Raw genomic sequence first — 16,980 nt, forward strand, 5'->3', positions numbered from 1 at the left:
TACGTGTGAACTCACAGTCACAAACAATCTAAAAACGGTTGCTGTAAGATGGCCGTTATTTGACAGCTAAATATCACAGACATGTTTACGCTCTTTTAAACCTTTGTATGGTCGCATTAACCAATTATTATAAAATAATGTGCAGTTTTAAGCCAGGTAAATTCATCATGCCAAGATGTCTCAATTTGATCACAGAACTATTATCACATGTGCATATGACATTACAAATTTTTGTAAGTTCACTTACAGTCACTAATCATTTCAAAGCATCTGGGAATTACACTCAAGGAATTAAACACACACTTACACGCACACACACACAATTGCAAACACACACCAACAGGCAAGCACATACACACATTTATGTAGCCAGATATGTAACAGTAAGTGCAATTTGTTTAACCGTTCATTTAGCACAAACTTTTTAATCAAGCGATCCTACACAGTTGCAATTTGATTGTTTTATATGTGTCTTTATCTTTAAGGTTAAATACTTGTCCTTGAAGTTCAGAGAAGTTCTTGACAGACTTGTTGCGATTGAAGGATGTTTACCACATTGTATCTCGCTTATTAGCAACATTTGGAAAAAAAAGTTTGTGAAACAATGCCAATAATTCTAAAACTTCTCACATGCACACCAGATACCCACACTAGGTACATGCGAGCACACACACAAATGAAATAACTAAACAGTTATAAATTCCAGACACATGAAGAAACAAACACAGAAACAGCTGCAACCACACATACACAAATTGCTTACACACAAACAAGTAAAAGCTAATACACAAAGAAATACACCACACATATACACTGCATTCGAATGATATATATACATACACATGTACATACATGCTCACACAAACATAACACCATCACCGCAAGAATAGATATTGTTGCAATATATGTGCATCCTTTTTAGTGTATGAGTGGATTTCCAGGACATATTTGTATTTTTGCCAACTAAAATTAACTCATATTGAACTATTTTAAACCTATACTGTATTTTAACTGTGTAGTCTATTGTTATAGCTCCATAAATATTTATCAAAGTAATAATTCTAGAATGTGTTTTAAAACTACTGCAGCTGCTAATTAACCTTGATACATGAGCATAGTGCACTCCGGGACTGAACTTGCATGGCAGTTTTCCTGTATCTTAAGTCACTATTTATTTTCTTCATAAAACTGCTATAGTTGTACAAATATCATAATAAACAATCAAAACATTTGAACAATCGAAAAAATTGAATTGTACTGCGTTTGAACTCGGAACTTCCAGGTCTGCAGACAAGCCTGTTTATATTTCATCAATTGGGTGACTACAGTAGCTTGAAGTTTTCTGATCATATTTGGGTATAAACCACATCTTAAAATAATTGGTTCATACATGATTATATTTAGGTAACTATAGTAGCTAAAAGCAATCTGTTCACATCAGATCGAAATTGAGTACTAGGTGTTTTTCAAATTTATCTGTTCATACATGGTAATATTTCAGTAACTGCAGTAGGTAAAAGCCAATACTTAGACCTGATCATATTTCGTGACAAGAGGTTACACAATCAATGCTTTCAGGATGTAACATAAACTGCAATATGTTGTCGATCCATATGTATGCAACAAGTTTTGCTATTAAGTAGGCCTTAACAGCAGCCTGTTTATAATTTGAGCATATCTACAAGCTTCTGGTTAAACATTTGTCTATTACAATTATGGTAGTCTTCCGATGCATTTGAACAGTTTGATCTAGTAAACAAAGTTCACCGCATTGTGCCACCGCAATTGAACAATTTTAAGGTCAATTACTGCAGTTCTACTAAGAATCATTGAGACAGATTGCATAACGGATTTATAAATTAGTACAAACTAGATTATAATTAGTGTAATTATTGTTTCATGCTAATAGAAATTTCTATTTTTAAAATGGTCATAATACTTCAATATATGTGAAATAGGTTTTGAGCATTTACAATGGAATCTGTGCTATTACGTATTTTGAGGGTAAAACCTAGAGCTATTTTGATTACATGATGTTTCTCTTTATTTGCCTGAAAAGTTGTATAGATGTATTCTAAAGTGCATCGCGTAACAGTTTTGCTCTGCTAAACATTCATTGAACGATTATATTGACCAGCTCAACTGTGCATAAAAGATGAGGTTTAAACACACTGTGGAAAGTATTGAACAACCAAAAGAATATAAAATGGTTTCAAAATAAACAACAATCAGAGTGCAACTAGCTGAGCAATCAATGCTAATATTTTTATTTTACAAACGTTAATTTTGGTTTTAACCCGTAAACTTTTGTTTATGAATGTATTATAAAGAAGGTTGGTCTGTGCCAATTGTTCTTAAATATATCTTTGTAGCATTTGATTGATTATTACTTTATAACTTAAAAATTTGCAGATTTCTAGCATATTATTTGATACCTTCAATACGATAATATGAACACAGTTTACAGTGGAACGTTACTCTCAAATTGTAAGGAACGTTAACTTTTTGCAACACGTATTAACATGCATTGTCAAACATTCGTGATTCTTAATTGCAGTTACCGTAGAATTCTTAGATAAAACTACACTATAAAAAGTGGAATGAAGTCAATATGCTGAATATACTTAAATAGCATGCCATTTTTGCTACTCCTGCAAACAACAGGATTAATTATAAATAAAAGCCAATAACGGCACCCATTAAAACTTGTGTTCTGAAGTGCCAAGAAAATTCAGGTAAATCATTTGTTGGGGCAACGCTAAGTCAGGGAATTATTTGTCAGGTAATAATCAGTGTAATAAAAATGCTTTGGTCATAGGTAAACTCATTTCAACAAAAAAGGTAAACAAATAAGGGAGAAAAATACAAAGGGTTAAATAAAAATTTTCGATGGTTCACACAACAAAAAATAAAGTAGCAACCGCGCAGCGCACAAAATGGCGCAAACTACTAATTTTGAAAGTATTAGCAGAAATAGCCCAGGCTTTACTAGTACAAATTTTAGACAACTATGAATATGGAGCTCAAATTGCATCAAATTTATCTGAGGCTATTTAAAATTAGAAAGATAATAATTACAGTCGTTAAATGAAGAGAAGACAACTTTCAATTATGTTTCAAAACAAAATTTTTTTATAAAATAGAACTTATAAAAGGGAATGATTAGTAAACATATTATAGGAGAAATACTGATATGATAGGAAAAAGCAACTCAAAAGGATTATTGTAAAGTTACCTATTTTAGCTATCTAAAGTGAAACAGAAAATGCTGTTATTCAACAAATATACAGTTCAGCAATATGTTATATACTTTGAGCATATCATAACGATGTGTGTTTAGCATTAAAAATGCACTATTTCAATGTTTGCTACTTTCATGTGAGAAAAATAAAAAAGAAACTAAATAATGTATATTTAAATCAGATAAATGTTTGATATATTTTTTTAAACAATTAGTGCGATACAAGGCTAAACCTTTCTCATGTTAGAACAAAAAGAATTATAAATTATAATATACCATATCTAAAATACTATATTAAGGACTATTTGAATTGGGAAATTAATTTTTCAAAAAATATTTAAATGTAGCCTAAGAAAAATGTAATCGTGTTTTTGTGTGGTTCAATACAATGTTGTGTAAGGTAGCACTCCTGACTGATTTTCTCATGTAACAAATAAATCTTTCAAACTGGCTAAGTGGCTCTTCCTGCCAGGCAAATAAAATGTTTTTTTTTTATTTCAACCAGCTGTCAAGTCAATCCTGCAAATTTGTGTATGATCTGCTAGTTACTTTATTTATAATTCTAACACAAGTTGTCGTCTCCTGAATGTTTGTATACTTATCTCTCAGTAGTTGTCTTTCCTCGCTTGGGCACCAATGTTTGTTCCTCTCTAGTATGAGTGTTAGCCGCTGTTATATTACTAGCATATAGCCTCTCTTCGGCATCAATTTCAAATTCTGATAGCAAACTCGAATACCGTTGTCATATCAATAATAGGTTAGCTTATCTCAGACTTCGATATAAAGTATATCTATAAATAATAAGCCTCACTTGTGCATAAAATAAATGAAGAAAAATTGTTCATACAGTTTGCAGTATAATATATATCTATACCTCGTAAAAATGAGTGATAAAAAGGTGTCCTCCAAAACTTATCAGTATAACTGCAGTACTCGACCAAATGGCCTTGTCTCTTTGTGGTAAAAAGGGTTATATAAGTTCACTCATCTGGCCTCCCTGGCCTACTTCTCGTCACCTGTCTGGGGTACTCTCATTTAATCACTTTCAGAAGCTCCTTATATACAGACCGTTTGAGAATAATAACTTTTAATCGGCTTCTTGTCAGCATTTTGCAAACTTTGTGCATCGGAATGGGACAGAACTATTACGTGCCTGTGTGACACTTCAAGTATTAAACCAGGATACTCAGTCTACATGTTCAAATACTTCATGGTTTAGCTGTAGGTATTATTTGGGATTTGGATATGGTCTAGAAAAACTCTTGTCTCTTGGAAAGATCTTTCGCCGAAATGCGCCTGCTGCCAAGCAGCAGCCGACAAAAATAAGTATGTGGTAGTTACTACTTACACGACGACAACAATGCTGGCTTCCTCTTCAGCTCCACCAGCTAGCTACAAAGAAAGTAATTATACTGTTCTGAATCATACTCCTAGTCGTGTATGAGTTACACCGAGTGTGGGAGTTATCTTTTCTTTGATAAAACTAACTGAATACTCTTCCATTGACTACACTAATTTTTTTCACAGCAGTTATATTGTATTTTTAACATTTCTTTGCTATTTTCTTTTAGCTCCATTAACAAAATTATCTTTGAGATTGACATTTTAAAATATTATCAATGTATGAACTCCCAGTGTTTTTCACAAAGTATTTATTATTCTTAGACTATTTTATATATAGCAAGTTTGCACTCGCTCTCTACCAAAGAGTCACCTAATCAGCTAGTAATACGTGTCAACAATTCAAGTTTTCAATGGTGTCACAGTGATGCAGCAGAGTAACGATAGTGCTTGCAGATGGGAGCTGTTTTTAATTTAATCCTAACATATCAATTTCAAAATTGTCAAAAAATTCTAAAACAAATCTATAGCATTCTCTTGCATACAGCTAGTGACACTTTTTGATTTCTCTAATCTAAAGAGTAAAAACCCATCTAATAGCACGCTTCTGGATAGTTTCTAGCATATCTATTAGGGTTTTTTATATGGCGACCATACCTGACAGGCGCATTCAAAGATTTGCTTCACAATTCTTGAATAAAGTGTGAAGCACAATTTGTCAAAAAACAGCAGATGGCAAATTTTTGATTTGATCTCTTCCTTGTTAGCTCACCATATAAGGGAATACAACAACAAACTAAAAGTTATCAGTAAACTAAAGATTTAAATTTCAGTGTCTGTTGTTGGTCTGTCATTTGTTCAGTCATAGTGATAGATTTTGGAATGAAAAATCTGCCTTGAACTGGATTTGAAACTATTAGACCGAGCGGCTAACTTGCTATACAATAGCATAATTGTGATAATCATATGATCATAATCATTGTCAATCATGTGATCATCACATGATTGTCAATCGGCCTGCAGATCTCTCTGAACTTCCGCTTTAAAGTTGCTACTTGCCCCCTGGTTTCTTGAGGTACAGCTACAATGCCATGCTCCACATCTTCTTTTATAGCTTCATTGTACGTGAACGACCGTTCTCTCTCTATTGCTTCTGGCCCTGCCAAGTGGAGCAGCATACACGCCCTGGCAGCCTCTGGTTTGTCATTATATATGGCATTGACATAAATGTCATATTTTTGCTCAAATATCCTCCAGTTTTAGGACACATTTCCCTCGAATGATAGCTGCTGTGGCCTCCTCAGTCCATTGTCCATGATTGACTAGTAGGCAGACTCTTGACACCATGTAATATGTTGGTCCTAAGTTGCTCAAGTAAGGAATATTGCTTGGAGAATTGAAACGCAGTTTATTGTTCGCAGGTCTAGACCAGAAGAGAAAGTTTCAGTACAGAACACGTAGTAATAAACAAAGCTGATAAAGCAAAGCTGATAAAGCTAACACACAGTATAATACAAAGCTGATAAAGCTAACTCATAATATTATACAAAGCTGTTAAAGCTAACACATGATATTATAATTAGATAGATAGATTAGTAGAGTTAGAAGGCGCGGATGCATAGAATATACATAGAATGTTACATATACCTAGTGTAGCACTGCAGAGGTGTTTTATACCTAGTGTAGCCATTTTTCCATCATATCATATCAAAATCATGTTAAACTAACAACTAGTCCGGGTGCTGTTGAGCCAGCCACTCGTACCAAGTATAAACAGACAGGTATTTTATACAATATAATATAATATGATGACTGAGGGTTCTCTGCATGTTTTGATTTACTCTGGTTAAAAGAACGAAGGTTTGTAGCAAAATCTCCCATGTTTGAGAATAATTGACTAGCTGAAACGAAGGAAAATGACTGATCAACAACTTTTTCTGCTGTAGCGAATGGTACATTAGAACCCGACGGCGATGCCTTGACTTAAGCCTCTTTTATGATACTGAATATCCTATCTTCCCTGAAGAGCAACAAAAGTTCTATTCAAAGAAAGGCTGAAAATATTTGGAATATAATATGAAACCTCTATTTGAGCCCTATGGTGCTGTATTTTTCCAAACCTTCCACTCAAGTGGCATTATAATAGTCATGACGTTCAAATAAAATGATCTGCGTCATTTTCTCACTAGCTGGCGAGAATTTTGGAAAAATAAAATTAACGTTTATATGAACAAAGCACTGCTAATGTCACCTATATTTTTCAATCTATTTTGGACAGAGCAGCATTCACGCGTGGGTCTCAGAATGTTTGCTATACCAGTTTTCATATAAGTTCAAGTATCAGACCAAGTTAAACAAGTCTATCAAGGAACTACATTAAGTAAACATGTTAGACGGATACTGTTATTACTTATTTGATAGCGTTGTTTGCAAAGTTTTAAGGAAAAAACCAAAGAGTTTTGTAGTTAGAAAACGCACTTTGAAATGCTGTAACAATGGCTGGTATTACGCCATTTGCTGTTCCTGAAGGGTATTCTCATCATTCATCAAAACATATTAAAGTCTTCAGATCAGGTTGTAAACCATCTATAAAGATTTCTACAGGTGAATTGATCAAAGTTAAACCTCAGTGACTGCAAAAGAGAGTGAAATTCTGATGATTGTGATGATGAATATTCTTAGGCGCATCTTGCATGAGGAAGGAAGGATGGAGTAAGGATCATCACTTGTGTTACTAAAACTGGTTATGAACTCATGTAACATTTTCACTAGCAGGTAACTTGACTTTTTGGCATCGAACCAATTCATATCTGGTAGAGAGCTGATGGTGTGACCATTAACAAGGAAAACTGCAGGTCAAGGTCATGTTAAACTAACCACTATCCATGGCAGCAATGAACCAGCCCCGTGTATCGAGTCCACAAACACATGTATTTGATACAACATAATAAGAAAACCTAGCAAGGTGTTCCTTGCGAGTTTCGATTGGCTGTTTAAAAGAACTTTTGTTAGCGTTTACTGTGAGCAACTAACAGAAAGTGGCAACTTACGGCAAGTGGCAACAGTAACTTGCCAACTGTTATCCTCATTTAAACAGTAAAGAATAGAACAGTGTGCAATAGTACCAAAAGAAATTATCTAAAAAGTTAAAAACTACAAATCTATATAATAACCAAGCCTAAAATCATAACAACGAGACAATACAAAGAAAACTGACAAGAAAGAACTAGAGCAATCGAGCCTAGTTGGCATTGCTATGAAAGGAGTTAGTGGCGGAAGTTGAACTTGACCTTGAGAAGATATTTCATCTTGATCTGGTTGGTGTTATAGACTATGTACTCATTGTTGTAGAGCGTATAACCTGATGAGTTGAATGTATCTGTCTTCTTAGGCTTTCCACATGGTACAGTCACGCCATCCCTGTGTGATTCAGATATCATACGCTATCATATACCGATATGTAGAGCTATCTAAACTCATGACAAATAGATTTATAGTCAACAAAAACATGAGCACTACTTGATGATCACAGTGATAAACTGCTTCAATATTAACAGCCTCCATATGATAAGGGAAAACGTTAAATCATTTGGTAATTTTTTTCATCAGAGTCTTCTGGTGTTGAGTCTATCAAACTTTAGTTAACACAGTTTGCATTTTTGTAATAATATAAAAGTTGTAATTGGTGTAAATGTTTCTTTTATATACCAAGTAAAAATTCAATAGGAAATTAAAGATGGCACCGAATGAGAAGAACTTACAGGTCAGTATTGCCTTTTGGGTTTGGAGTCATCTTCCCACAAGCGTTTACAGAGTGTTTTCCTTTAGGCAGCTTGTCAGCACAGTAGTCTAAAGAGACTATCTCATTTTGCTGACCTGCGAAGAGACAATAAACCCTCTAATTATGCTGACCTGGTGGTCATGATGCAAGAGCTCAGGCACCTTTGAAAGATTAGCAAAAATCTCATGAATGGCAACTAGACTGAATGTTAACATCTAAACAGTCTGGCGGGTATAATTTACCTAGTGTACATCTAAACAGTCTAGCTGGTATAACTTACCTAGTGTACATCTAAACAGTCTAGTTGGTATAACTTACCTAGTGCACATCTAAACAGTTTAGCTGGTATAACTTACCTAGTGTACATCTAAACAGTCTAGCTGGTATAACTTACCTAATGTACATCTAAGCATTCTAGCTGGTATGACTTACCTAGTGTACATCTAAACAGTCTAGCTGGTCTAACTTACCTAATATACATCTAAATAGTCTAGCTGGTATGACTTACCTAGTGTACATCTAAACAGTCTAGCTGGTATAACTTACCTAGTATACATCTAAACAGTCTAGCTGGTATGACTTACCTAGTGTACATCTAAGCAGTCTAGTTGGTATAACCTACCTAGTGTACATCTAAACAGTTTAGCTGGTATAACTTACCTAGTGTACATCTAAACAGTCTAGCTGGTATAACTTACCTAATGTACATCTAAACAGTCTAGCTGGAATGACTTACCTAGTGTACATCTAAACAGTCTAGCTGGTATGACTTACCTAGTGTACATCTAAACAGTCTAGTTGGTATAACCTACCTAGTGTACATCTAAACAGTTTAGCTGGTATAACTTACCTAGTGTACATCTAAACAGTCTAGCTGGTATAATTTACCTAATGTACATCTAAACAGTCTAGCTGGTATGACTTACCTAGTGTACATCCAAACAGTCTAACTGGTATAACTTACATGGTATACATCTAAACAGTCTAGCTGGTATAACTTACCTAGCGTACATCTAAACAGTCTAGTTGGTATAACTTACCTAATGTACATCTAAACAGTTTAGCTGGTATAACTTACCTAGTGTACATCTGAACAGTCTAGCTGGTATAGCTTACCTAGTTTACATCTAGAGTCTAGCTGGTACAACTTACCTAGTGTACATCTAAACAGCCTAGCCGGTATAACTTACCTAGTGTACATCTAAACAGCCTAGCCGGTATAACTTACCTAGTGTACATCTAAAGAGTCTAGCTTGCATAACTTACCTAGTAACATACAGATAACTTACCTAGCATGACCTCATTACGCAGGAGCAATCCAAAAGTTTTTCTTTTTGTTGGAAAGCAATAAATGGCACTTTTACTGGAGCAATCAGCAAAATAGACAACCTTGCAAAACTATGAAGCAAAAATAAACGCAAAACAAGTAAACTGGCTATCAGAAGCAGGTAAATAGCAGGCAAGATGAGGTTACATATGAAAATTTAGGAGGTAAAATTGGACATTAACATTGATAGCGAACGAGACATTGCTAGGTATGATATTAATGGCTATTCAAAGCTCAAATGGTCTCTTCTACTTTTTGGAGACTACAACAACTTTAGATAGCTGAACACTGAGCTACTGGTAGGGCTACCCCTTATAATATACCGGACCCGTTAGTTGATGAAGCAGTCACACCTGTATAAGATTTCAAATTCATTTATACCCGGTTACTAGTGTAACACAAATCTTTATCATGGCCTTGAAAAAACTGTAATTTACTCACCATGTAACCTGTAACAGGAGCCGCCCGAGGGTGCCATTCTCAGTCCCTTAGCCAGAATTCCAACCAAGTTGGTAAGCCTGGAGCCATGCCAGAGTAGCATTCTACGCAATGTTCGCCAGTACATGTTAGACAGAAAATGATGAGCTCACATAGCCATATGAATGAGCCATCATGCACGTAGTACATAGCCATATGATTGAGTCATCTTGCACGTAATATATAGCCATATGAATGAGTCATCATGCACGTAATATATAGCCATATGAATGAGTCATCATGCATGCAATACATAGACATAGAGTTGAGTAATCATAAGAAATCACAGAAACTGAAAACGACAGGCCTACATACAATAGCCAACATAAAGTAAATAAATAAAAAAAACATAGAGTTTCTGTAAAGAAATCAGGCTACTATATTGGAGATGACTAACAATATTGGAGATGACTAACAATATTGGAGATGACTAACAATATTGGAGATGACTAACAATATTTGAGATACGACTAAATATGTTGGAGATACGACTATCAATATTGGAGATACGACTATCGATATTGGAGATACGATTAACGATATTGGAGATACGATTAACGATATTGTAGATACGACTAACAATATTGGAGATACGACTAACGATATTGGAGATCGACTAACAATATTGGAGATACAACCAAAAATATTAGAAATACAACTGACTTATTGCCAACATCTGGTCCCGATGGCTGATCTTTGTCGCAATGGAATATGTCCAACAATTCTATGGGATACTGGTAGAGGGAGGAAGTGTGGGTGTTTAGCAAATAGCTCTTGATTAACTAACAAAATCATACAAACATGTGATTAATGAAGAGTTGTAATGGGTGATAACTTTGTTAAAACCGTTAAATTTACCACAAAAAATGAACCAAAGGGTCCTAATAAGCAAGGTGAAAGGCAGAATGTAACATTCACTCAGTAGACCTAATACAGTTTGCAAAACTAGACAGTTGAATAGAGCAGTACAGTCAGCTCATTGGCTAGTAGAAATTTAATGTGACCAGCTCATTGGCTATTAGAAAAGGAATGCAACCAGCTCATTGGCTAGTAGAAAAGGACTGTGTCCCGCTCATTGGCTAGTAGAAAAGGAATGTGGCAAGCTCTTTGGCTAATAGGAAAGGAATATCACCAGCTCATTGGCTAGTAGAAAAGGAATGCAACCAGCTCATAGGCTAGTGGAAATTGAACACAACTGGCTCATTGGCTAGTGGAAATGAAATGTATATACATGTAGATGATTGGCTGTAAGACCAGTAAAAACTGCACTACATGGAGACATTTGGTTGTGTCAATGGTTTTTGCCTAAGGAGCACCCTTAATACATTTGTGTTTTCCATCAGCTAAAACTTGACAACTGGCCAGCAAATATTGGCTAGTGATGCTAAACAATTGACCAGTGCTGTCCAGTCTCATCTAATATGATGTTTATACACTAATATATGACATAACCAGTAAGTTGAACAGCACTGAGAATCTAATAAACGCTGAAATATAAGTAAAAGGCTGAAAATAATAATTTACTACTGAAAGAGAGAAACATTCATACCGGCCCAATGTATGTATATGTTAATATAAAGAGTATAAAATAGCTGTTGAAGTGAAAGTAGCATTACCTTGTATATATCGCAAGATTTATCCATTGGTTCAAGGTCAAACTCAAGTGACAAGTACTTTCTATTTACTGGATGAATGTTCGAGTCTCCCATTTTTAGTACGCTCACGGCAATCTCAATATCTCCAAACGCCTAGACAGACAAACGTTTCGCATACTTGTTAACTTTTCAATCACTTAACTAAGTCAACTTGGTAGATGAGCCAAACAACTAAGAGCAGGCAAAACTTGTCCATTTTTCATTTATTTGTAAAATCCTTAAACAAAATATCTATCCAAGAAAGCCTTCCAAATGTTACATCCATCTATTTGCGATTCATTGTTTACCTTCTGTGAGCGCAGACAGTAAGGTAGCACACACTTAGTTACTAGTGATGGTACATTAAATGACTCAGTTACTAGTGATGGTACATTACATGACTCAGTTACTAGTGATGGTACATTACCTGACTGAGTTAATAGTAATGGTACATTACATGACTCAGTTACAAGTGATGGTGCATTACATGACTGAGTTACTAGTGATGGTACATTACATGACTCAGTTACTAGTGATGGTACATTGCATGACTCAGTTATTAGTGATTGTACATTACATGACTCAGTTACTAGTGATGGTACATTACATGACTCAGTTTCTATTGATGGTACATTACATGACTGAGTTACTAGTGATGGTACATTACATGACTTAGTTACTAGTGATGGTACATTACATAAACCAGTTACTAGTGATGGTACATGACCTGACTGAGTTACTAGTGATGGTACATTACATGACTTAGTTACTAGTGATGGTACATTACATGACTCAGTTACTAGTGATGGTACATTGCATGACTCAGTTATTAGTGATTGTACATTACATGACTCAGTTACTAGTGATGGTACATTACATGACTCAGTTTCTATTGATGGTACATTACATGACTGAGTTACTAGTGATGGTACATGACATGACTCAGTTACTAGTGATGGTACATGACTCAGTTACTATTGATGGTACATTACATGACTGAGTTACTAGTGATGGTACATTACATGACTCAGTTACTAGGGATGGTGCATGACTCAGCTACTCGTGATGTTATGTACATGGCATGGCTCGTTAAGTTCATTGACATACCTCTAGCAAATCCATCTTTGCTTGGAGAATTTCAAGAGACACAACTCTCTCCGGAGAGTTCATCCTTTAAAAACAATATCATGGTTACATTACACGCATCAGGCAATAGAAATACTTTTAACAATAGAACATAAGTTAGTTTCTTTGTTTTCTTTCATAGAGTTGAGAGTATGGCTGGCTTAGGTAAAGTACTTTTTCATTAAACAAAAACTGTTCTTCTCCGACTCCAATTTTTTCAAAAAGATATTTCAAAATACTAACAAGGTTTGAAACTGTTTGATTCAAAGGAGTGTTCATATTAGCGCAACATTTCAGTTACATGCAAAGGTATATGTCTTTTAGTCAAATACGATGTACTGAATTTTGGTTTAGCCAGCAATTGGTTAGAGCTTTGCTAGTTGCTTATAGCGTAGTATATTTACGATAAATCTTGTATACATTTAATTGAGCATTCCTAATACATATGTGTGCAATATGTTAAGTTTTCCCTTCTCGGCTGTAAATTTTTACCATAAGACCTTGCCTCTGATCTTGTGTGTTAATCTTTCAATGGTTTAGTAGACATTTAGCGTAACTACTTTTACTAGTTTTCTGCTGGTCTCAACACACATAGAACATCCATTGTCATATAGTCCTGAAATGAATGTCAGTTTCATGTCCCCTCAAAGAAAAATTCCTCAAAAAAAACTGAAAAAAACAAGTTTACCCTTTACGCCATTTTAATAGTGAAAGCTGCAACAAAGACGTTAACCATTTCCTGCCCTATTAAAAACCAGCATACTCGAGTATAAGGGTTTAGAATAACCTTCTACTGCTATTACCTATTCCATAAGCTTGTGCAGCTGTATACTGACAATCGTTAGTTATTCCTGCAATGGAAAACCACACAATTGATTTTTTTGTGATTATAGCCCAGTTGCATGGATCCAGAACTTCATATATAATGTTTGGTCTGAAACCTGTGCCTACACAACGGCTGCACAACAAATATGAGGTTTATATCTACCCATATATCTATATGTATATATATTTCTCAAAGTTTGTGTATTCGTCGTTGTAAATGTTCAGCTATAGAAATTTTCATATCTCGGAATAAAGAATTTGTGAGTGTTTGCGCAAGTGATTGCTCAACTCACGGAGAAGGGAAAACCTTTACAGATGTTTTATTTTTCTCTTAATTTATTTAAAGGTTGACTTGCAACAAAATTCACATTAGAGTTTTGGGATCATAAGATTCATTATATCTTACTCTGCTGTGTTGTAGGTGCAAAATATGTGGAAATGTGATTACAAGCTCTTAAAAGCTAAAAAACAAACAGTTAATTGCAGCCACACGAGACCACTGTAGCTTGGATTCGCTTTTCAAAATGGCTCAAATGGGACGTAGTTGTTAGAGGATGGTTTCTGTTTACACTTTCATGCAACCTCATTCGTCGAAATATTTTCAAAAATATCCTTCACGCATTCAATAAAACCATGTCTATTGTTCTTACGCGCCTGTTTTATCGTCATTGTAATGCTGTCACTTTTAGCACTGAAATCTTATAACTGGCCGTAAAAAAATCGTTAAACTTTATAACCTTAGCTCGAAGGAGTACATATCCTTGTCTGATAATCATGACGAGCCTGTTGGTTACCTGTGATAATCGAAAAGTGCTGCAAAAATTATTTGCGAAGTATTGGGTCACGTGATCAAATGATGACTTGGCGATTGAATAATGCCGAAGCAAAACTGTAAAGTAGCGAGCATCTATATTTAATACGGGGGCTTCGGTAAAACCCAAAGTGTTTGCCATAAACTAGTGCTACGATATGTTTTATAGTGAGCTTTTTATTGGCCTTTTAATACACGTGAGAACATCATGTGACAAGACGATAAAAAAACAGTAATGAACACGTCAGATAAATATCTAGAGTCCAATCTACGGCGACTTTTCGTTTTTGAGCTTGTAAGGGTTTGTAATCACATTTTCACGTATTTGGCACCTACAAAACAACAGAGTAAGACATGGTGAATCTTTCCATACCAAATAACTGTAATGTGAATTTTGTTGCAAGTCAACCTTTAAACTAAGCAAAACAATTTTCTCATGATATGAAGTTAGCAAGTTCAAATGGTAACTGTTGGTATATGTTAAATAAAAATAAATTTTCTGTGCAATAACTCTTATTCCCCGGGCACGGCCGAGCAATCAGCTAGTATGTATATATATTATTATTATATACATGTATCAATATATATAAATATATATATAGACAAAGTGGATGCTGCACAGTTCGTTACAGAGTGCTCAATGATAAATCAGAGCTAAATTATAAAATATTTACAAGTGGAACTTCACTCTATAAGTTAAACATTTTATTACTAATAGTTCCATGTGGTACAATAAGTATCACACTCTTCAGATAAAATGTCTAAAATGAATTTCATACACCAGTAATAAATACGCTGTTATGCAGAGTTAGATAAGCTGATAATTGGATGAGTGTACAGAAGCCAAAAGCCAAATAGTTAAGTGATACAATTACGTAGCAAGAACTTGGATGAATGTCTGCATGATGATAATAGCTCGTTACGTTTATTAAGAGTGCCTAGTGATGGTCTGTAAATAACAAAGAATTTCTCCCATAAGCATAAGTTACACTTGTTGGAGATAGTGTTGTATGCTTTAGCATGTCGTAGGGTCTTCCATGATATTGCGTAGTTGGTATTATTGTCCTTTAGTGACCATATATATTTACTTAATTCAGTAGAGTTTCTCTTAGATGGGTGGTTGAAAGAAGCTTTATGGTTAGTGAATCGCGTCTTGAAAGTGTTCCCTGTTAGTCCAATGTATGTTTGGTCTGGTGAATCGGTGTTGGTTTTTACAGTAGCCTGGTAAATTAATGATGTTTTCAGGCATTCTCCATTCATCGGGCACTCTTCTCTTTTTCTGCAGTTGCATGTTCGGTCTTCATTTGCGGTGTTGGCAGTCAGTATAATTTTGTTGTGAGCAATAAAACAGCAAATATCTACCAAGAAGCACTAACCAAGAGTGGATATAGCTACAAACTAACATACCAAGAACATCTATCTACATCTGAAAACAGACAATGCAAACGGAGCAGGACGATTACATGGTACAACCCACCTTACAGCAGTAATGTCCATACTAACATCGGCAAACTCTTCATCCAACTAGTCAAGAAGGAATTTACGACAAGGCACCCACTACATAAAATATTTAACAGCAACAATATCAAAATTAGCTACAGTTGTATGAACAATATAAGAGAGTCCATCAATGCTCACAACAAAATTATACTGACTGCCAACACCGCAAATGAAGACTGAACATGCAACTGCAGAAAAAGAGAAGAGTGCCCGATGAATGGAGAATGCCTGAAAACATCATTAATTTACCAGGCTACTGTAAAAACCAACACCGATTCACCAGACCAAACATACATTGGACTAACAGAGAACACTTTCAAGACGCGATTCATTAACCATAAAGCTTCTTTCAACCACCCATCTAAGAGAAACTCTACTGAATTAAGTAAATATATATGATCACTAAAGGACAATAATACCAACTACGCAATATCATGGAAGACCCTACGACATGCTAAAGCATACAACACTATCTCCAACAAGTGTAACTTATGCTTATGGGAGAAATTCTTTATTATTTACAGACCATCACTAGGCACTCTTAATAAACGTAACGAGCTATTATCATCATGCAGACATTCATCCAAGTTCTTGCTACGTAATTGTATCACTTAACTATTTGGCTTTTGGCTTCTGTACACTCATCCAATTATCAGCTTATCTAACTCTGCATAACAGCGTATTTATTACTGGTGTATGAAATTCATTTTAGACATTTTATCCTAAGAGTGTGATACTTATTGTACCACATGAAACTATTAGTAATAAAATGTTTAACTTATAGAGTGAAGTTCCACTTACAAATATTTTATAAATATATATATATATATATTTGAAAAATTATTGCGAAAAAAGTAAACTTTTAGTATTTGCGTTACAAATTTGTTTCGTGCGAAGCACTCCTCAGACGCAATTGTA

At 34.9% G+C, this 16,980-nt stretch overlaps 1 protein-coding gene and 1 pseudogene across 1 annotated transcript; one reads left to right on the plus strand and one right to left on the minus strand.

Moving 5' to 3' along the window:
* LOC137388260 (frizzled-5-like) overlaps window positions 1-6,059 on the plus strand; it is a 107,102-nt pseudogene extending 101,043 nt beyond the window's left edge.
* Window positions 6,060-7,848: 1,789 nt separating this feature from the next.
* Window positions 7,849-12,971, minus strand: LOC137388261 (poly [ADP-ribose] polymerase 2-like). The gene is made up of 5 exons (XM_068074759.1): window positions 12,909-12,971; window positions 11,784-11,915; window positions 9,653-9,761; window positions 8,344-8,458; window positions 7,849-8,002 (listed from the first exon to the last, which is right to left on the minus strand). The coding sequence occupies exons 1-5, from the start codon at window positions 12,969-12,971 to the stop codon at window positions 7,849-7,851; spliced, it is 573 nt and encodes a 190-aa protein (XP_067930860.1).
* Window positions 12,972-16,980: the final 4,009 nt, after the last annotated feature.

This window comes from Watersipora subatra, chromosome 2, assembly GCF_963576615.1.
Source record: "Watersipora subatra chromosome 2, tzWatSuba1.1, whole genome shotgun sequence".
Lineage (NCBI taxonomy): Eukaryota > Metazoa > Bryozoa > Gymnolaemata > Cheilostomatida > Watersiporidae > Watersipora > Watersipora subatra.